The 22,965-nt window shown below is 41.1% G+C and overlaps 2 protein-coding genes and 1 long non-coding RNA gene across 19 annotated transcripts in view; 1 reads left to right on the top strand and 2 right to left on the bottom strand.

The window, feature by feature from the left end:
• Positions 1-611: 611 nt before the first annotated feature.
• NRAS (NRAS proto-oncogene, GTPase) lies at positions 612-11,677 on the bottom strand. 6 transcript variants are annotated; one of them, XM_020780553.3, is made up of 7 exons: positions 11,527-11,581; positions 10,417-10,538; positions 9,166-9,292; positions 5,300-5,478; positions 4,380-4,539; positions 3,461-3,584; positions 612-2,623 (listed from the first exon to the last, which is right to left on the bottom strand). In XM_020780553.3, exons 3-6 carry the CDS (start codon positions 9,274-9,276, stop codon positions 3,465-3,467), a joined length of 570 nt encoding a protein of 189 aa, XP_020636212.1. In that variant the 5' UTR covers positions 9,277-9,292; positions 10,417-10,538; positions 11,527-11,581; the 3' UTR covers positions 612-2,623; positions 3,461-3,464. The 6 variants fall into 6 exon arrangements, with proteins under 6 accessions (XP_020636212.1, XP_020636210.1, XP_020636209.1 ...); XM_020780551.3 differs by lacking the exon at positions 11,527-11,581 and adding an exon at positions 10,660-10,922; XM_020780550.3 differs by lacking the exon at positions 10,417-10,538 and having other exon boundaries at positions 11,527-11,677.
• A 1,153-nt stretch (positions 11,678-12,830) lies between these two features.
• Positions 12,831-13,654, top strand: LOC140706555 (uncharacterized). The gene is made up of 2 exons (XR_012086240.2): positions 12,831-13,304; positions 13,459-13,654. It is a non-coding gene; the product is annotated as an uncharacterized LOC140706555 (long non-coding RNA).
• The window catches only part of CSDE1 (cold shock domain containing E1), a 41,330-nt gene continuing 31,962 nt past the window's right edge, over positions 13,598-22,965 (bottom strand). For all 12 annotated transcript variants that reach the window (XM_020780542.3, XM_020780544.3, XM_078393346.1 and 9 more), the window contains 5 exons: positions 22,061-22,180; positions 21,684-21,862; positions 19,716-19,879; positions 17,174-17,306; positions 13,598-14,915 (listed from right to left, as the gene is read on the bottom strand). In XM_020780542.3, coding sequence (XP_020636201.1) covers positions 14,868-14,915; positions 17,174-17,306; positions 19,716-19,879; positions 21,684-21,862; positions 22,061-22,180 — 644 coding nt within the window. In that variant the 3' untranslated portion in view covers positions 13,598-14,867. The remainder of the gene's footprint in view (positions 14,916-17,173; positions 17,307-19,715; positions 19,880-21,683; positions 21,863-22,060; positions 22,181-22,965) is intronic.

Genomic DNA, 22,965 nt, shown 5'->3' with positions numbered 1-22,965 from the left:
CTTCCTGTGTTTCATAGATCTGTAGGATTCATTTGGAAGTGCATTTGAGACTACATTTAATATACCATGTGTAGTTTGAGACCATGTGTAGTTTGCCCATCACAAAAACAGCAAGTCTTTTGGCTGCACTCACATTCATCTTACACCCGGCATTAGGATATGGCAAGAGTATCATCCATACTGCATTCAGACTGTATAACAGGTGTGAAACTGGCTAATACCTTAACATGTGTTTCTCAGCTATATTTTCATTTGCCAACATGCAGAAAAGACAGCCAAACATGACATTTAATACTCAAGCTTTTGCAGACACCTTTACACTGCAAGTGCCAACTCAGAGTTGTAGTTTTCTTAAGAACGCAGGGAACTTTAGGTACAGAAATTCAATGCAGAAGCACCAGGATAGTCTCATTTTTCACTGATAGTACTACCGTATGTTGATCAGCTACATGACAGACAGAAATGCTGCTCCAACCACCAATACATCTGTTATAGTCTTATCTGTCATTCAATTATTAATGTGCAAAGATGTCAAGCTAATACAGATTACTGAGATTGTGGGAAGATGCTTAGAATTGACCAAAATGAAGGAAGACACTTAAAACAGTACATAGACATACATACATACCCACTTTATTGCTCAAGTCAGGTCATATTCTTGCTATAGAGAGCTTTGTGAAACCAGGCCTGGATTCAGCTTCTAACAGTTTAACAAGAGGTAAGGCATATAACAACCCTTCCTTAAGAATGCACTGCTCTAAGTAAAACCATTTGAAACTAACAGACAAAGATTTGTCTCAAATAACAATCGTATGAAGCAAGAGCAAAGATCGTTTAGGCACCATTGGTCCATCATCAATTTCAGTTGGTGATTACATAGCTGTTTTTCTTCTGCCTTAGAACATGACATGGTATTATAACAAAATCACCAGTAAAGCACATATGATCTTGAACTCTGCTTCTGCTGCAAGCTGGGATCAGCTTAGTAAGAATCATGAATGCTAGTAACTGCAACAACAAATGATAGAATTTGTGAAACGCTCATCACAGAGAGCTTTTATGTCGCCTCATTTCATTTTAAGCGTTGCCATTTTGAATGGAGGCAGTTTGCACATTCATTTCTACATCAGTAATAAGACAGTGGTACACATATGTAAATCTTACATATTTCCGATAAATAGTGGTTATTTATTCAGTTACATCCCAGCAATACAGGAAAACCCACAGCTCATAGTCATTTGAACAGAGAATAAAAGCTTAGGAGAACACAGTATAATGAAGAATCCAGTTCCAAAGTTTGTAAAGTTGAATGTATAATGGAAATAAACATTTTCCCTGAACTGATATCAACTATTGAATTCATTCCCTACCCTCACAATTTTGTTCTGCCTTTACCTCTAGCTTAGTTACACACCAGCGACCTGGAGAGAGCACTCAGAGTCAATAATGGTAATGAAGTGCACTTTTTTCACAGACTAAGAATAAAAAGGCTGTGCCTGATAAAAACATATAAAGACATTTTATTAAAAACCAGAAGTGCGTGGATAGCTGGGACAGCTCACTGTTCCCTACGTGGCCCTCGCAGAGGCAGGATTTATACTAAGCACTGGAGAAGATGGTACTCGTAGCATCCACAGCTGTCAACTGGCCTTGATAGGGAGGCACCAATGGTTTCGAGCCCAGCTGAAAAGCTAAATGGAATGTATTTAACACTGGCGAATAACAGTTGGCTGCTAGTCTCCCACATAGAGCCTTGTAGATCAAAGTGCTTTTCAGTCAGTTGTGAAGAGAAGTCCTTGTGCATTAATAATGGGGGGGGGGGGCTAGTGAGAGGGGTTAGAAATGGGGAGTTCATGCTCTACATTCAGAAGATTCCACATTAAACCCCTGGCAAGTCCAGTTTGTAAGGTTCACACAGAATAGCTAGGAAACAGGAGAACCACTTCCAGTCAAGAGATGACAGCACTGGGTTAGACAGAACAACCGTTTGGGGCAGCTTCAGATGTTCGAGATGGTCCAGCGAAGAAGCAGAACTGCAACTTGCTAGGACAAGACTAAGTTCTGGCTTACTTTGCTCCTAGGCACTTGGTTGCCAACAATTGTATACTTTCTTATAAAGAAGCCAAGGGCTCAACAGGCCAAGGTAAGTGCAGTAAGTTGATGTGCTATAGGACCATTTTAGGTACACAGTATAAAGGCACATGGCAAGTACTTCCCTGTCTGAAAACTTTGTACAGGAAGTCAAGCACAGCATTGCCATACAGTGCTAAGGAATGACTTTGCAGTACAGTCTGATCACCATTTGCTTCAGATTTTCTGCCAGAAAAAGGTATCCTCTCATAGTATTTGGCCTCTACAATTTCACACATAATCAGTGTCCTCTGCTTGAACCTACTCGAGAAAGAGAGGAGGAAAAATTTCATCATATATAAGATGAGACTTTCTTTGCTTGTTTAGCAGAACAAAGAGGTAGATGTCTGGAGATAATTCCCTTCTGGTGCTGATGGAACATTTAGCACTTGTCAACAGGCAGCAGCATACTGGCCAGGCACCACCATGAAATGCAACAAACTAGAAAAAAGATTCAACTTCTGCCTGTAGTTTGACCAAGTTTTTCAAGCATCTGAAATAAATAAATAAATAAATAAATAAATAAATAAATAAATAAATAAATAAATACAGTTTTGCTCTTCTACATCCTAGCTGAAATCCTGTTGCACAGTTATACAGATTAGTTTAGACACAAATTGCCATAAGTGAAAAAGTCTCTGTAGACATTATCTACTGCGCACCAAACCACACAGTGTGGTGTGCAACAGATAATACCTACAGAGAGTTCTTAATTTATGAACAGTTAAAATCTAAAAGTTTCACTGTTTGCTTAACTGTGTAACAGGATTTCAGCCATTGCACAATTTTAGCACAATTATGGTCCAGGATATCCCAATATAATCCAAGGTAAGCTGAACAGGCAATATTAATTTATAGAGAAATGATCTAAAGCACCCATGACCAAGATAACAAAATTAGGTTAGACAGAATTCCAGAAGTTCAACAGGTTGCAGGCATTCTATCACCCCTACCATGTGAAGTAATCTCAAAGGCACAGATTGGCACAAGTATTTTAAAGAGAGAGAGATGCTGCAGAGGTATGACTTCAGTTACATGTTCTCCAATGTCTATAGCACTATAAAGCAGCATCCTATATATCCCATGGAAAGAGTGCCTCAAAGTCTCTGCCAAACTCTTCTTAAAGGTTTGAGCTTTGTAGAAGTCTTCCCAATACCTTTATTAACTTTGAAAACAGAAACCTGCAACCACTCCCACGAGGCACATAATTGCCAATTTTTTTGACTCATAACATCTCATATCTACTTTACAAAACATATACTATTAAGTAAGAAATTTCCTTCAAAAACATCTTGGCAAACACAGATTAACACAACAGGTGATATCCTACCTGGTCACATCACAAGGCATGAGAGTCCCATGCAGCCTTGGTTTCTGTCTTCATTGATGTTGAGCCTTTTCATTCGATATTGACGGATCTCCCTCACCAGTGTATAAAACGCATCTTCAACACCCTAAAAAGGTAGAGTACTCAGATCAATGGTTGTTGTGGGTTTTTCGGGCTCTTAGGCCATGTTCTGAAGTTTGTTCTTCCTAACGTTTCGCCAGTCTCTGTGGCCGGCATCTTCAGAGGACAGCACTCTGTGCTCTGGTGTAGTTTGCTTGGGAGTTGAGTATGCCGGCCACAGAGACTGGCGAAACGTTAGGAAGAACAACCTTCAGAACACGGCCTAAGAGCCCGAAAAACCCACAACAACCATTAGATCCCGGCCGTGAAAGCCTTTGCGAATACATACTCAGATCAAAGTCTTCTTCAGCATATCAGCTGTTCTCCCAGACCCTATCTGCCCTTTCTACACACATCCCTCTTGAAAATGTAAGGTGAAACTTACAGTGTTTAGTAAGGACAACTGTAAAATTATCACGTTCCTCACCAAGTCTGAATCCTTAATTATATAAGAATTAACCATATGCAACTCAGGCATACATGAAATGCCTCTTTCTGCTGGGTGCCTACACTCTTGATGTATATGTAACTAAATCAACTTGGGAGTACATAAAAAATAAGACATTCTGGAGATCAAACGTAAGTACAGGCATTCTAGCTAACTGTGAAATCTTATGATCTCTCTAGTAAAGACCTCACCACTTTAAAATCTAGCTAAACACAAACATGCAAATAGAGTAAGGCAGAAAATAAAGTAAAATCAAAGGTTTCCAATTCTTCCAAATTATAAACTTGGCAGCATCCAGGAAATTCACCTGAGAGCTGAACAGAGGTGAAAATGATACAGAACTCATTACAGTACCTGTCTGGTTTTGGCAGATGTTTCAATGAATGGGATCCCATAGCTCTTGGCTACTTCATAGGCCTGTTTGGTATCTACAGTTCGTGTTGGCAAATCACATTTGTTTCCCACTAATACCATTGGTACATCTTCAGAATCTTTCACTCTTTTAATCTGCTCTCTGGAAAAGAGGACCAGACGGCAGTAGAAAGGGGGAAGAGAAAGAACACAGACTATGCTTCAGTGTGACAACATTCAAACTGTCATTGCTCTGCAATAATAGCTCACCTGGTTTCCCTGCCTTCGTATAGGAAAAACACTTGCAGTCCTATGGGAAAGGGTAGAGATGCTGCCCTAAGCAAGTCCCCATGCGGGAGGAGTCAAAGTTGCTCCAATAACATCCTCTCTTTTTTTTTTGATGGACAGATTTCTATTCATTGTGACTACACATGACAACAATTGCCAACACAGACTTCTTAACTAGTGGCAATTTGCCTCCGAGATTTATGCCAATGAATTTATGCTGGTGTTATGTTTTCAGCTAAATTCTGACCTATGTATATGCCAATCTTTTTATAAAACAGGGAAATGGGTAACTCACTGAAACAGACTTCAAATTGAAATTAATGATGCTATATAAACTGGGCAAGAAAAGAAACCTTCCATGCCTATGTTTATTCATTTCTGTTACTTCATATTCTTTGCCAGAGCACCTTATAAACAATAATTGTTTTCTATGCAGCAAGTCTGCTGCATAAATTTTCTGCTCTCTAGATTTTCATGATGTAGGGACATTTGTTAACTTAGAACAAAACATATGTCAATCAATTATCCTAGCAGTTACTAGTAATTGCTTTTAACATACTCTGAGACTTTGGTGGATGGTGTTCAGCTTTAGTATCCAACTGTGCCTTTTGTTCTCTCTTCTAAGCAAAGCTTACCTGTACAGATTGATGTCTGCAAATGATTTGCTGTTGTTAATGGCAAACACACAAAGAAAGCCTTCACCAGTTCTCATGTACTGATCTCTCATAGCACTATATTCCTCCTGTCCTGCTGTGTCCAGGATGTCTAGCAAACAAGTCTCTCCATCAATAACTACCTGCTTACGGTAAGAGTCCTGTGAAAAGCAAATGCAAAATCCAAAACAGTTGTCTACACCCACCTGACAGCACTTTTCAATAGGTTCATCTGAGTAGATGCAGTTCCAAAATCAGAATCTTCCCTAATGTTTAGTATATTTGCAGTGGATTTTTAAAACAATGGACAAATTCTTAGGGATGCCATACTAGAAGTTGTGGTGGGCAACTTTCTCTAAATGAACAAAATTGCAGAATTCTAAAGATGGAACTACATACATTTCAGGGCTTGTGATGCATTCCATAAAAATATATTTGCACATGTGCAAAAACCACTGTATATAAAATAGATACAGACACACTTTTGCAGATGTGGACAGCATCCAATTGACAGATTTGCACAAGAATATGTTTTCTTTACATTAAAAAACTCTCATATGCAACTGTCACAGAATAGACTTGGGGTAGAAAAAGAAAGACCACAATGGAAATTGACTTGACATAATCTGTGTATTCCTATGCCCTATACTTTCCTATGGCCTGTTTATTGTCATAGGTTCATTCACTTACAAATGCCAAACAATGACAAATATCAGCTAAAATTCAGTGATTATCATTCCAGGAAGGCTCCCACTGCAGAAACCATGGGGCTGATAATGTGTCCAAATGTGTTGTGCTACTATTGTGCTACAAATACTACTATTGCAGTACACTGTGTATCTTGTAACAGATGTAGAATCATACAGGACCACAACTTTCATCCACAATTTTCCCAGGTTTTTGTGTGTGTAAAACATGGCCCGATAAGCTGTCAGACAAGAACAATGGAGGAATCTCTATTACACCTCCATAGAGATCACATTCTTTGAATTGAAGGTGGGCAGCTTCACAAGAGGGACTGGTGCATAGAATCACCCCCTGGGGGGGCTAAACCTTGCTGCTCTCATGCACTAAAAATGCAATTTTCTACTTGAAAACCACTGCCACATTGCAAGATTTTGGTACCCTCTCCTTGCAAACCTTATTCTTTTTTTTAAAAAATATGGCTTTTATGGTTGCTAGAGCCATGCTACGGCATTTCAGAGATAAAGTTATAATTTTGATGGTGGCAACAACAGAATTTTGCTGTCCACACAATAAGAAACAATATGGGTGCATGGATCCTGTATATTACCAATATCTGCTTTAATTCTACAGTGTCCTCCACGTCATGCTTTTCCCTCTCAAACCTTCACTAAATAATTCCAAACCCTCAAGTACTTTAATGCAAGTTATACTGATGAATAATCTCATATAAAACTGTAGATACCTTGATACCCAAATATCAAAGCTTAGAGCTTGACAAATCTGAATGATTAAACAGCAAGGACAACTTCCAGTAAGAGACTCAAGGACTAAGCATTTCCTGGGCTTTACCCATGCAGGAAGGTGGTAAGAAATGTTTATGATTCCTGCTCACTGACATAAGGGGAAGGCTAAGGGAAGATTTTTATCTTCCCATATTGGGTGCCCCAACTTCAAAGAGATTTCCCTGTATATATTCAGATACAGTGGTGCCTCGCACAGCGATCGCTTCATTTTATGACGAAATCTCTTTGTGACACATTTTTTGCGATCGCAAAGGCGATCGCTTTGCGATGTTCCCTATGGGGGAATTTCGCTTTGCGATGATCGGTTCCCTGTTTAACAGCTGATTGGTGGTTTCAAAATGGCCGCCGGGTAAACAAAATGGCTGCCCACTGTTTTTTGGGACGGATTCCTCGTTTACGAGGGACCAGAAATGGACGTGCTATGGAGGATCTTCGCAGAACGGTGAGTTTTAAGCCCATAGGAACGCATTAATCGCGTTTTAATGCATTTATATGGGCTTTTTAATATCGCATAGCGACGTTTTCGTTCTGCACCGATTTTTGCGGAACAAATTAACGTCGCTATGCGAGGCACCACTGTATATAGCTTTACTCTAAGTATATTCAATACCTGCAGTGAAAGGAAAAGTTTTAATCTTTGAGTCTGTTGGACGTATTATTATTTATTTATATAAATCCATGTCTGTTTGCCACTATTTGTCTCTTTCCTTTTAAAAAGTTATAGGGCAGAGATAGTTTTTATCATCTTGATGTATGACCTTTCAAAGGAATTGGACAAAGGGAGTGTGTTACTGTTAGTTATTTTGGATTTCTTTTGCCAGTTTTCAATATCACCAACAATGGTATTTTCCTGATCCATCTCTCTGGGAGGGGAGCTGGAGGCACTGTTTTACAGTGGCTCTAGTTCTTCCTAGAGGGGCAAGCTCAGAGGTGGTCTTGGGAAACATATCCAAAGCCCTGGCCATTGGCCTGTGGGCTTCCTCAGGGTTTTTTTAAAATCTGTGACACTATTTAACAAAAACATGAGTCTGCTGGGAAAAGTAATTGAGAGATTGTGGATTCAGTGTCACCAATATGCGAATGACTTCTAACTCTATTTCTCTTTTCCATCTAAATTTGAGGAAGGTGTCTTGGTTCCAAAGCAATGGCCGTCATCAATAATGAACTGGATGAGGAAGGCCAAATTAATTCAGAGAAAACACAAGTGCTCCTGGTCAGTTGAAGAGCAGGGAACAGAGAGTCAGTTTTTACTGGATGGGTTACAATTCCCATAAAAACACAGAACCAAATCTTGGGTATACTTCTGGATTCAGCTCTGAACCCAGATGTCAGCAACAGTGAGGAGAATATTTGCATAGTATGCCAGCTGCACCCATTCCTAGAGAACTCTGATCTGGTCATAGTGATACATGTCTTAGATGCTTTATGTTTGGATTACTGAAACATATCGGCTACCTCTGAAAAATGTTCAGATTTCCAGAGGGTCCAAAATGTAGCCATGCCACTGAAAGGAATACATTAAAGGGAAAACAGAAACTCTCTACTACAGCACCTTCACTGGGTACTGGTAGATTTGTTGGCAAAATTTAAAGTACCCATATAATTTCTAAAGTTCTACATGGTTTGGTTTCAGGCTATCTGAAGCTCTCTCTCTCTCTCTGTGTGTGTGTGTGTGTGTGTGTGTGTGTGTGTGTGTGTGAGAGAGAGAGAGAGAGAGAGAGAGAGAGAGAGAAAATGTGAATTAAATCCAGTAAATTATGAATGACCATTCTGATATTCCTGATGAGATAAAAATGCATAAATTTTGCTTTTCAAAAAACACTTTTCCAAAAATTGAAAAAAAGAGAGAACAATGCCTAATAAGAAGCTTCTGAACTTCTATTATTTAATATTTACAACAGTTTGTAAATCATTTACCTCATGAATAGCTGTATTACAGGCTCACACATAAACCACATTCAATATGGTAGTGAGGATGTAAATATCTAAACTAGACATGGAGTGTTTGTATACGAATATGAATACCCCCACACAGGTGGAGATAATAAGGGTCTGGCCCCCAGGGGCCAGACTGTCCACTCATCCTTCCGTTGTTGCCATGGGTGCTGCACTCCCTTCCTATTGCTCCGGAGCTCGCAGTCACCTAGCCACCCCTGCCAGGAGGTGGGATGACGAGCCTCCCTGCCAGGTCAAAGAGTGGCTTGCCAACTGGGCATTCCGGAGCAACTGGAAGGGAATGCGGAACCCATGGCAGCAGCGGAAGGGTGAGTGGACAGTGGGCCAGACCCTCATTATCTCCACTTCTGCGGGGGTATTCATAATACCCCCATCTCTAATCAAAACCTATAGAGGCCTTACCTCTATAGTAGGATCATATTCATCAACAAAGTGATTCTGAATGAGTTGGATCGTCAGGGCACTTTTTCCAACACCACCAGCTCCCACCACTACCAACTTGTACTCAGTCATTGCCCTCTTCAGGAACCTGTTAGCAAAATGAAGCATTAGAAAGATCAATAGCTTTAAAATTGGTATTTCAATATAGGCATAAAAAAATTCAAAAAGCATCCACAGAAACTATAAAGGCACTTATTCAAGAACTGGAGAGAACCCAGCATGACCCTTTGAGCCAACCTGAAAGTTGTACTGTAGGCTAGAAAGAAAGGTATGAAGTAAGTCAAACAAGCCACAGCACAGTCAAGTGTTTTGTGGCTATTTATTCTGGACAATTTTCTCTACTATATCCTCATCATTGTACAGCACTGGTTTCCAACCTTTTTTTACTTGTGCACCCCCTGGCAGTCCATTTCCATAAATTGTACCCTTCATATTAGCAAAATGTTTGCGATTAATACGGTTGCTGGACTCATAGGACTGACTGAGGTGCCCGCTTTTATATATATCTATATATTTAAATATATAGATATCTACAGTATATCTATATCTATATAGATAGATATATAGATACATAGATAGATATAGAGAGATAGAGAGATATAGACAGACAGACAGACAGACAGACAGACAGACAGACAGACAGACAGACAGACAGACAGACAGACAGACAGACAGACAGACAGATACTGGCGCAACAGCACTTGAATGTTCACAAAGTAGGGAAAAGTGAAAGGTTTGCCTGTCAGGGGCTGCTGCCGAGTATATGTGCTACAGTGGTGAGTTTGTAATACATTGTTTAGGGAAGACTCCCCACCATTCACCAAAATGACAAAGTAACGGAACAAGGCTTTTCTCAAGGTTAAACAACCTTTCTGCCACTCACCGTAACATTCAATTATTTTCACAACTTTTGACTAGTATCTTGTCTTACACCTTTGAAACATGTGCCTTTTCCAACCATTATTCAATTTTTCCCCACACACCCCTAAATTTCCTGGTTTGCTTCCATGGGGATACACATACCCCAGCCTGGAAATCACTGGTGTACAGCATTGGCTTAGATCCTACAGTACTTATAAGAGTGCAACCAGTGTAGATACCTGGGAATGAGTTTCACTGGAATGAAATTGGCTTACTCTTAAAAAGACAAGTACTGTACTGGGTTACATTGTTAGCTAGGGGTTATTTTTGTATAATACTTATTTGACTTACACCCCACATTTCCGCTTCAACGGCACTCAAGGCAGAGTCTCTGGCTCAGATCTATACTTTGCTGTGAAAGTTACTAGATGGCCTTGAACAGCTTCTGCCCCCAACTGTGTCACAGACTTGTTCTGAGAATAAAATGAGACAAATCCATGAACGACTCTGAACTTCACTGAAGAAAGATAAAGCAGAATATGTGCAAGAACGTCATTACTCATTCATGTCCTGCTTTTCTTCCAGTGAACTCACAGTGATGTACATGACCTTCCTTTTCTTCACTTAATCCTCACAACTGCGGGACGTAAATTGTGAAATAGAAAAGAGAATGACCGGTTGGAGGTCAACCCACGAGTTTCGGAGGGAACAGAAACGGAATCTCCTCAGTCCCAGGCCAGCAGGACCACCACTACCACATACAGGCGGTCAACTCGTATTCCTGCTTTTTCCCTTGCTTTCATTTGTTTGCCCAGTTCTTCGACGGCGGAAGCATTAGGGGAACAGCCTCACATCCCTTAATTAAAGTAGGGGGTCTCCGTAGATTCGCCCCCACCAACCATCACAACCGAATAATGGTCAGACAGCACCAGGTCCGACAAACCGCCCTCATTTGATGTCAAAATATTTGGCCCTTTCTGTGGGAGAGGAACTAGGAGGGCGAACGTGGGAGAAGGAAATGAGACCAGCCGGGCTGAAGCACCAAGACAGCCAAGCGTTTGCTTATCTCCCGCAAAAATAAAAACAGAACACGGCGCGGACGAAGCGAAGAAACGGCTCGACGGAAAGGAGAAGAAAAGGTACGCACGAAGCTGCGGCAAATATGAAGCGAGGGGCGAGGGAACCGAGCCGAAGGGACCGCGATGTCGCTGGCCGGCCCCGGACACACCCAGCCGGCAGAGCGGCCACTTTCCAAAGCAGCGCCTCCCTCCCTCTGCTGGGCGGGAGCGAAAGAGGGGGCCCGGAGGGGGGGGATCCCGCGCACGCCCGTTAAAGAAGAAGAGCAGCAATAATACTAAAGCCAGAGCCAGCTGAGGGTGCTTCCGTGAACCTCCCGTTCCCCACCCTTGTCTCTCCCAGTGGCCGGCCAAGCCAGCCTAGCTGGAACGCCTCGCCTCTCACCTCACTTCCAAGCTCCACGAAACGCTCTTCCAAAGATCGACTCCTCCGACCCACCGTATCGCAAACGTCATCACTCAGCGTCGGAAGCTCCGCGCGCGGGGGGGGGGCTGCGGAGAGCCGCGGGTGGAGGGAAAGGCGGCCGAGTGCCTTTGAGGAGCGATACGGGGCTAGGTCCGCATGGTAGCTGGTGGGGCCGAAGCGGGGCCAAGTCGTGACACCCTCCACGTTTAACTGTAGGAACGTACAACGATGAGCTCATGCTGCCCGGTTGAAGTCTGCTAGCCTCTCTTGAGCTAATCTGGGCTGGGCGATGGCTGGACAGCTCAGTAAAGCATTTGGCTGCTGGCGAAGGGGTTGAGAGTTCAGTTCCCCGTCGTAGCTCCACGGAAAACAGCCAGCCACTTTCCAGAAGGGCCGGGGTGATGGTGGGGAGAAACAACAACCTGTTTCTAAGATCTGTCTCCCTGGATAATACTGGAAAGGGTTAATGTAAATTGAGAATCAACTTGATATATCCCACTGGTTCAGATTAGCCAGTAGTGTGATGGGATTAATTTTCCAAGGTTTGGGGCAAGAGACTGGTGCATCCTTGCTTAAAAGAGCTGTGTGGGGACTGAACCTGAGACTACACATGGGGGGGAAGGATGAGTGTTGACTGCTTTTTATAAAGTTCTTGGGAAGAGTAGCTGTGTTACTACAACACAGCAAAAACGAGATTTGTGGCTAAATGTATTTTATTTGGCACAAGCTTTTGTGGATTGCAATCCACGACAAATACTAGCTCAGTGATTTTTCCCCATTTGTGTCAGGAGCAAAGGTGCTTTTGAAGGATGAATCAGCTGACAAGTTCTATCAACAGGATGCCTGAATGTATCCACAAACCTCACATTCTTTGGGGAGATGCCAGCTCAGTGTTAAGCTGTATGTGATGCACGCAAAAGGCCTCAGTGACTCCATACCATTAATTGGTCCATCTAGTCCAGCATAGCTAAACCTTACTGTCAGAACTGATTGGAATTGACCTCTGAAACCCTTGAGAACTCTGCCAGTCATTGTTCACTAGACATGGCCATTTAAGCCAACAGTCCGACTCAGAATAAAATAGCTTGTGGTTGGTCTCAAGGTTCCACAAAATGTTGTGGCCTTTTAAAAAGTGGAAGTTACACTGTTTGTAGACAGTGGCCCAGTGTACATATGGGCCAAATAAACATTTGTAGAAACAATTGTCATTGTATCAAAGTACAATGTTGGAAAAACGAATGGCTTATACATGGTATCAAATGACTGTTTTATTTTACTTCTAGGAATTATAGTCCAAAAGCATCTGACTCCATGTTTGGGAACCTCTGAATAAAAAGATCAAGTGCGTAATTAGGCCCCCAAAGCAACTTCAGGTAGACCCACTGCCCCTCCTGAATTTTCAGTCAGGAGTGGAAAAAATGTTGCCTGTTCTATGTGTGAGGAAAGCAGCAATGAGACCTTACGTACCTTTTAAATAATTTTGTTATACTGCACACTACTGTATCATTCTGGAAAGGCAAAAGACTGCTTCGGGTCTTTGGGCAAGAATCTCACCAACATGTTTGTTCCTCACCATGTCCTGTCCATCTTCTGAACTGTTATGTCACAGTCAATACTTGAAGCAAATGGTTTGCATCATCCTAGCCTCATGGCGCAGTGGTCAAACTGCTGTACTGCAGCCAAAACTGTGCTCACGACCTGGGGTTCAAATCCCAGGTAGCCGGCTCAAGCTTGACTCAGCCTTCTATCCTTCCAAGGTTGGTAAAATGAGTACCCAGCTTGCTTGCGGGGGGGGGGGGGGGGGGGCAATGTGTAGCCTGCATAATTAACTTGTAAACCGCCCAGAGAGTGCTTGAAGCACTATGGGGCGGTATATAAGCAGCACACTTTGCTTTGCTTTATCCATTACAGGGTTGGTTCCTTCTGGCATCAAGTGGACTACTATCTGGAATGGCCTTGAGAATATAGTTGTTACATATGCCTGCTGTACATCAGATGAAGATTTTGAAACTTGGATTAGTTTAATAAAGGAGTTACAAGACTGAGGCAGTTTTTCAAAATCAGTAAAACTTTATTCTATTTCCATTCTTCGCCATTAACAGAAAAATTGGAGAAAGCAATGTTTGTTTTACAAAGATAATGCATCTCCCAGAGAAGAAAAACCCTAAATTGAGAATAGAGGTAACATGGGGGAAAAAAAACACAGTACTGCCCTCTATTCAAAGAAAATAACTCCTGATCTTTTTGGTTAAAGTAATACTTAGACCAATCATTCAGTTTGCTCTCTTGATAAAGTGTGGCTGAGGAAGGGGAAGGGAGAAGGGCCTGGAGGAAGAAAAAATAAAGCACACAGACATCAACTATTTCACCTTGATGAAGTCTCAATACAGCTATGGAAAGCCTAAGTATTCTTTTACAGTACACTGGGTGCTTGCTGAAAAAAAAAATAAAAAAAGAAAGAAATAAAAAGAAAAAAGTATTCACTTCAGGCACAACTTTTTAAACTTTGTATTCAGTACAATAAACTGGGTTTAGAAGCTGCAGTGTTCTAAGCAGCAGCAAATTTGTGCATTGTTTTAAATATCTTTAGTTATCACACTGATGGCACACCTTATCCTTATGAAATTCTGCACTGTGCATGCTAATTGTAGATAATTGCAAAGAACTATAAGTCTACTCTGGAAGATACTGTCAGTGAGATCTAGGAAATAAACTTCACTTGCTATATGGACTTGAGTTTAAAAGGAGACATAAAAAACATTTTAATATTTGGCCATCAACTTAAGTAACCTGTTTGAGTGCTCACACAGGATTCTACATAGAGAGCATATTCATCCTCATATGGTCCTCAAAACTAGATGAGAATGAAGAGGAAGTTAACCTCCCCTATCTTGGAGAAGCAAAAGCAACTGAGAGCTAAGGCATAGTAACACCTTGGCAGAAATGAAAAAGGAAAATATATGTATATTATATATATTTATCTTTTCAGTGCAGAATTTCACAAGGTCTATCAGAGTTGAACTGTCTATAATGTTCACTTAAAGAGGCAAAATAGATTTGCAGTTACCAGTTGCGTTAAATGCACCATTCAAAAAGCTTCTAAAACGTGATACTATAAGGCGCCACCTTAGATTCTCCAGGATGCAACTGTGCATATTTTAAAACTGTTTCATAAATTTATTTTTAAACATAACACAAGGAAGGTGTTAAAACTGGTGTAATAACTCCTTAGAATTTGGAAGGGATGAACATAGGAATATTCAGTGCCCTTCACCAGACCCCACCACTTGCTCCTAGATAGTTATTTGCTTTGCAACCAGTTAGTCGATAACACCAGCTTGACGAATCTTTCTCTCTGCACCAAATCCCTGTAAATGGCAAAATAAGTTCATGAGTTTAAAGCAGGTCTACATATCATGGTACACTGCTGAAAAGCAGTGTCTTGCTACTGAAGCCACACTAATTCATGCTTGTCTTAGGTGCCACTTATTTGTGCACATCCAAAATTTTCACATGCATCTTTTATAGTAACCTATTCCTTCTTTTACTGTACTTCATTAACGTTCCACCTGTGCCCCCATCCATGCATGTTCAAACACCTTCTCAAACCCATCCTACAGCCTCAGCTGTTTTCTTCTTTTCCCCCTTTCCTCCAAAGTCATATAGGTTTTGTTTAAACAAGTTGTACAGTGGTGCCTCGCTTAACGGGCGCCTCCTTTAATGACGAATCCGCGATGAATTTTTTGCGATCGCTTTTGCGATCACATTGCGATGATTTAGATAGGGAAAAATTGCTTTGCGATGATCGGTACCCTGTTTCGCATACTGATCATCGCATAGTGATGATTTCCCAACAGCTGATCGGCAGTTCCAAAATGGCCGCCGGGTTAAAAAAAATGGCTGCCCGCTGTGTTTTCGCCCGGATTCCTCGCTTATCGGGCAGCGAAAATGGCAGCCGTATGGAGGATTTTCGCTTAAAGGTGAGTTTACAGCCCACAGAAACGCATTGAAGGGGGTTCAATGCATTCCTATGGGCTTTTTTAAACCGCATAGCGACGAAATTGCTTTGCAGCGATTTTTGCTGCATGGATTATCGTCGCTATGCGGGGCACCACTGTACTACGTTCCTTCTTTTTCAATTCTATTTTTAATTCCCTAAAAAGTGAATACAGGTTTTATACTTCATTGACTGACCTTGCTAAAAATCACAGCTTTATACCACTATGTCGAAATTGTTCTCTGCCACTGCCTTTTCAGACTTTTTGTACAGGAGAGACATTTCCCCACTATTATGCATAAGGAATTAAGATATTCAACAGAACAACTGATTTGCAGATCCTGTGCTGTGTACTGCTCTCTGGTGGAGAATGACAATACCAGCCCTGTGAACAGCACCTTTAATTGTGTCAGTTTCTCTTCTCATTTATTTATTATTTCCATTCACAATACAGAATGCTGACTGAAAAACAGAAAGCTTTTAATTAAAGGCACCTGAGCCCTGAAAAACTTTACTTGTCTATGCTGGCAAGGCTAGCACAGCTTGACACTGCATTTGACTATAAATCAGAAAGACTGCCAGTAATCGGGTCTTACACAAAAGAATGCAATGATGTGGCAGGACAGCATGGGTGGTGGCAAGGTCAGTAGGAAGAAACAACCACCTTCCACTCTTTCATTGTCCAAAACCTCTACTGAACCAAAAAGCATTCCAGCGGCAGACTAGCACCAACTGGATACAAAGTTTTGTTCTTAATTTTTTTATGTTTCAGTTTCTCACGCAACATAGGAAGTAGAAAATGTCTTGGGCCTCACTCTTTCAACTGCTGCTATTTATATCTTTCTCTACTGTTAACCTCATGAAATGCCTCTGTATCACTTATCCATTGATATGATACATGTATCACAGTAGTGAGAAATATACTTCACTGTAGCCTCCTAACAGTCCCACTGCGCATTATTGTACATAATGAGAATGTGTTACTGTTTTCATCTTGGAAAATAAATGCAAATCAATAATAGCAAAATTTGGCACAAATCCCTATATCTCTGCACAACTCAAATAGCAACCTTCCCAGTCAGTATGTCTGCTTGCCCAATACCTCTCTGGGTTAAACTTGAAGAAGAAAAGAGGCAACTTTCTCTCAGTCTGTCTTGTCTTTGATTACTCTATCAAGAGACAGCACTATTTTTCTTGCTGACTGACATGGAACTCCGGTTTTCTTTTGATTCCTTCCTCATAAACCATCTGCTACCCAGTTGCACTGTTTCTTCCTATACAACCCTACAAAAATCCATCATTTCCAATACCCCTAATAAAAGCTTTCATTCCCTCTGTGATAACTACAGTCTTCCTTTCTTGCCCTCCTGTCAAACTTCAGTTCTCCTATGTACCCTGTAGTTCACATTGACATTCCTCCTCAGATCTCTTTACTGATTCCCCATTCTCTTTGTTTCTTCCTGCACATCACTTATTTTAAATATATACTCAGGAAAAAGGCATCATAAATGTTTTAATACTTAACGCTAGTAAAACCTCACACCATGCTTCTATCTATCCTTTACAACCCTATGCACATCATTGTTCAACTCAATACAAGAAAATCTGGATAGGTTTCTTATAGCATACCTTTGAATTATCCGGTCCCCTAGGCTGACGAAGAACAGTAAGACGAGGAGCACTCGCATCATCCAAATTAATGCTTTTTAAACGATTAACAAGTCTATCAGGACGTGGAGCAGCTACGGCCTTAGCACCTTCACTGTGAATAGAGATGCAACAAGATGACTGAGGTGTATATTAGAAACATAAACATACATACATAGAAAGCTATCCAGTTCCTTATTAAAAAAATATTTTCCTTATACATTTCTAGAAAGATCATTAAATTTAATTTTAAAAAAGGACAAATAAAATTCGTTGCTATTTCATTCTATGATAAATTTCCAAATGTTAATCCAAGTTTAGTGCAGCAAACCAGACTTTGAAGTTATGTTTAACAGTCTTCATCACAAGCATAACTGACTTGAAATTTAGCTATTTAAATTTTCAGTGTTAACAAAAGTTATAGTTAACATAACAATAACATTGGCAAAAGTGTTTTTAAACAAACAAAATTGCAGAAAATGGGTTAGTTACATTCAAACACATAGAGAATGATTTCCTACTCTTTCTCCAGAGCAAACCATAGTACAAAGTTAAGCTCATGCAAGCTCCCTCAACCTGATTTGTAGCATCTGCCCGCCTCAACACAGCCCCTGGAGCACAGCTCAGGCTTTGTTTGAGGATCAGAAGAAGTCACGCGAAGTAACTACTAAATAAGCTTACAGATTTGGCAACTCCCTATGGATATCACAAAAAATGTTTTCCACCATTGCACAAATGTAAAAGAAGAGAAATGCAAAGGGGACACTATTTAAACAAAGTCCTTTGTGTTTGAGTAAGAGGACCCGGGAGATCTCATACATAAGGGACTGGAAACCTTGGGTTGTAGCAAAGGCAGCAAAGATTCCCCCACTATTCCCTTCTGTAAGAGAGATTTGTAGACAGCTTTCCAGAATCCTGAAAGATGGAGACAACCTCAGGTGGGTGCGGTAGATCCATCAAACCTTCCAGAAGGCAAGAAGCAGAGAATGGAGGTCTGAGAAGTTTGGACTTGACATGCTGGTTTAGGCAAGGTAGGAAGGTTAGGATTGCTACCTAAAGTGCTATTTCTAGAATGTTCTGAATGATCCTCTATGCAGGCACAGAAGTCAATTTGTATGAGGCAGGGAAACATCAAAGATGAATATTTCTTTTTTTCTTCTTTCCTTCCTTCGACCACTCTGCATACTCTAGAGACAGCAATTTTAAGCTCAAGTGTGCATCCCTCCTGATGTTTAGAGGTTTGAGCATGCTGCTCGACTCCTTTCAGTAATTTCTTCTCAGTTATCCTTAAACATTTGAGGTATTTTAAAAGCCAATGAATGTGCTCCGTTCTCAATGAGCATTTACACATTTCCTATTAATTTACAAAATATATTTTTATATATTCAGAAAATCGTGGGACGACGCACCGTCTGCTCAAATAGTGGATCTGTTCTGTAATGCTGCCGAAGAACTAACATTAGAAAGGAACACATGGCCCCAAACCTCCAAGTCAATTCATGTTTTCTCTTCTTCTCTCTAGTTTCCCTTCTTTTCAACACCCTCTCTCCAACATTCACTAAACCTTAAAAGACACCAAGTGGCTGCACCTCATTTTTAAAAACATTCTTAACTTGCAAACAATGTCTGCTTACTGAAGGAGTCTCTAAACTTGAATATATTGCATAATGAACCTTATAAGGTATGTGTGTGTGGACTGATTCCGGTCTGTGGCCCCTTTCAAATGTGCCAGGGGCCCTCATTGAGAATGGCTGCTCTAGAGTATACAGAAGACCCAATCTTGTTTGTAGCTGGCTACATTTCACAGCCAATCATATAGGTAGTAGACAACCTACATTTTTTAGCAGTGGCATTATACCACCATTTTATATCCAAGGTACTATGAATACTTAACTGTTCAGTCTATTCACTAGAATATTTGATATTACCATCTTGGTCCCAGAGAACAGAACACACAATAATAATCAACTGGCTCAACACAAGTTCTATAGTTTATTTGCTCTGACTGGTGGCACAGAATGCTGGGCCATATTTTCTGTGAGGCTACTGTTATATACTGGATTGTAAGTCTATGAAGAGCACAAAGATTGAAAGATTGATGCAGCATTTTTAAAGCATTCATTCATCCGCATTCATCTTTAACCTCATAAAAAATAGTAATTGTAAGTACAGTTACCTAATACCAAGTCAATGTATTAAGGGGGATTTATGCCTGAGTAAATATATAAGGAATGGGCCTGTTTAACACAACTGTTCTGCCAAGACAATATCTTCTTAACATTAAAAAGTATATTTTAACATTAGTAATTAAATTATCTCAATGAATAAAATACCACGAGAGTGCCTAACAAAAAGTCACAATATTCAGAAATGCTTGGTTATTTTTTAAAAATAGTTTTCTCTATTTTTAGGGCCTTTTCTCATATTCCAGTCAAACCAGCATCCTACAAAGAAATCAGGTTATAGTTGATTTGCTTCTATTAACACACATACGTGCGTGCACCAAATAATACTATTTTCCTACCTAACACGCCACACATTACAGGCACTGCATTTCCCTGTGCGTTGATTGAGGATGACTGAAAACTCTACTTCATCACCAGCCTGCAGTTCCACTCCATCCTGAACTTCTTTCACGTGAAAAAAGAGTTTTTTGCTGTCTCCTACTTCATAGTTTATGAAACCAAACTGAAAAAGAAACAGGAGCTGCTCAGCATGCAGAATGCTCAAATTATTCTTGACATCAGAACACATAAATACAAGACAATCATTTTTTGACAGCTGCTACCAAACAAGGTCTAATATGCTCTGAATTTGTTTGTATAGATTTTAATGATTTGACTTTATCTAGTTGTTTTGTATCTGATCAATTTTTCTTCCTGGCTTTTAGTGTGATGGTTTTACTCTTTGTTATTATATAATTAGTAATGGCACATGGCCAACATTCCCTCTAACACTCCATCTCTTGCACAACTTCATCCCCGCCCACATGCAAGTCCACCCGCCTGTGTGGTGCTCCATCACGACCAGAACCAAAGGGGCTGAAAATGAATGCTCTGGATGCGCAGAGGAGAAGCCCTACACATAGGGGGGTGGGGTCGTGGAGAGAACCTTCCACATGGCTAATACAAGTAAAGAAACTTGAATTATAATCAAAGTACAAATAATCTTGACTGAAGTTGAGAAAGGTGTACACAAAACTCCCTGTTTCAGAACTATGACTACAAAGCCAACAATAAAAAGTTTCAATGAAATAATCTTCCTTCTGAGTAAGGGTACTTTGAGCTGTTCGGGAATTTTTTTTTTTTAGACACACAGAGCTGCCTCCGCAACCACACAGTTGGCCTTGCTTCCCACTGCCCCCGTTGTCTCCCTACCTCAACCTCCACCACTACTTTTTTGAGAGGTGACTGGCTCTGCAGGCTGGCCGGTCTTTGCACATAGCCACACTCTCAGCTGAGAGGCAGGACTTGTACGCCTTTAAAAGGAGATTGGACAGATTTCTGGAGGAAAAATCCATCACACGTTACAAGCCATGATGGGTATGTATAATCTCCAGGCTTAAAAGGAAGGCACCTCAAAATGCTAGACGCAGGAGGGGTATCAGGAGACAGTATCTAGTTGTCTCATGTGCTCCCAGAGGCATCTTGGTGGGGCCCCTGTGAGATACAGGAAGCTGGACTAGATGGGCCCTTTGTTCTGATCCAGCAGGGCTCTTATGTTCTTATGACATACAGAGGATGCCTGGCCAGCTCATATGCTGGCTAACATTTAAAAAACAACAAATTATGATGATGATGTAGGCATCCTTCACTCTCCAGAGACTATGGTACGTGCTCTGAATAGAGGTCTTGGAACAACGTCTAGTGTGGCTGAGCTGATGATGATGATTATTTAGTTAACCGGCCTATCAGCCTGCTTGGAGACCACTGCACATATCCCTACCACTCAGCTGAGATGTGGGGATGTTTGCAGAGGCCCCCTGGTTGGTTCATTTTTTAAAAAAATACAAAAACTTAGTTATTTTTTTTAGTTAGCTGGCCTGTGCATGTCCTGGCCTCTCATCTGAAAAAAATAATAATTAAAAAAGTGTTTTAGTTATCCAACCTGTCAGTTGGCCAGGGGGCCTCTGCGCATGTCCTCACCTCTCAGCTGAGAGGCAGGGACGTGCACAGAGGCCGTTGGCCTGCAGCGGGCCTCTCATAATGGCGGTAGCAGCAGAGGAAGAGGAGGCAGCAGCAAGAAAAGATGCGGAAGTGATGGGGCAGTGGGAAGGGAGCGGGGGCAGGCGGTGGGATGTCAATGAACAACGAGGTTCGGAAATTGCAAAAAAAAAATGTTGGTTTGGGGAAGTTTGGGATCTCCAGTGTGGATGGAACTGAACTAATGTGAATCAACAAATGAGCGATTTTTGATAAATTTCTTGGTTTGTTGTTTACTTTGTGCCCATCTCTAGTTTTCACATATAACAACCAGCAAGCCATCTACTAACCTGATCTTTCACACATTCCACAGTGGCTCTACGAAAAGCTGTAATGTTACAAGCCATTGTTTGTCCATTCTGACCAAGGACACAAAGCTGGAACTTCACAGTCTCTCCTTTTTGTAGACAATCCCCTTTATTCGCCATACCAACAATTCCAAAAGGATAGACCTCACCTTTCATTTCTCCTAGAGAAGGAAATGCAAACCAAAAAAGTACTGTCAGAAGAGCTAAAGTAAGTTTTGAACTCATCAAACAAGTTTATCTGGTTTATTTCCAGCATGGTATACATTTAAGTTTCACCTCAGTAAACACAGAAAGAAATCCAGTCATCAAACCACACCATTAAATAACATGTTATCCGTACAAAGACACATCAAGCTCACCATCCTCCATGACTTCAATCATTCCTTGGTATTCAGTCTGGGTTGGATCTACACTCCTGAGAGGACGAATAACTTTACCCGTGTAAACAGTTGGATCAGCTTCATCTGTAATGCCATTCACTATAAAACAAAATTAATCCCACTGCATATTACTACCATTCATTAAGATATATGAGTGCTGAGAGTGACAGGATTAAAGCAGACCTTATTAATAGAATTAAATGATGTCTTATACAATCCAAAAAGTAGTTCAAGGCTGCAGGATTCAGAAAATTGTGGAACTTAAGATAGCAACTTAGATTTAAAACTTTAGTATGGATTTTTTAAAAATCACAAGCATTTTTACCCTGGAATAGCTATTAACATCTACCTAATATGCCCCTTTCATATTCAGTCTTCCTGTATACATTCTAGCCATCCCCAAGATACATAAGAAAGCATAAGAGAGGGGGGGGGGGAAGTGGGGAAGGAAGGGCAAGTGGATTAGAGAAAAAAAGGAGGAGGAAGACACATAGGTGAAGCACGCAGCTCTGCTTCTTCCCCTTCTAAACTCAAAATGCTTTGCTTCACTGCCATCCCTCACTCTCTAGGGCAGTGATGGCAAATCTTTTTGAGCCCGAGTGCCCAAACTGGAAAAAAAAACACCACCCCCCCACACAAACACAAAATAACAACCCAGCAAGCGGTGGATGGCGGCAGCACTGGAAGGGGGAATCCCGGGTATGGAGGTACCTCCAGACCCCACTCCGGATCCACCTCCAGTCGTGCCCAACCCTGCCAGTGCCTATAGCTTGGCCAGCCTGCCGTCACCAGCACCAGCTGCTCCTGCTGCCTGTCAGGGCGCTAGCACTGCGGCTGTAGCCGCCTCCTCAGGTTTGGCCGCCAGGGGTAGTGATCCAGCAACT

This window comes from Pogona vitticeps, chromosome 4 (genome assembly GCF_051106095.1).
Source record: "Pogona vitticeps strain Pit_001003342236 chromosome 4, PviZW2.1, whole genome shotgun sequence".
NCBI classification, from domain to species: domain Eukaryota; kingdom Metazoa; phylum Chordata; class Lepidosauria; order Squamata; family Agamidae; genus Pogona; species Pogona vitticeps.
Note: the sequence above shows the minus strand (reverse complement) of the source record. Positions and strands in the feature narration are given on the sequence as shown.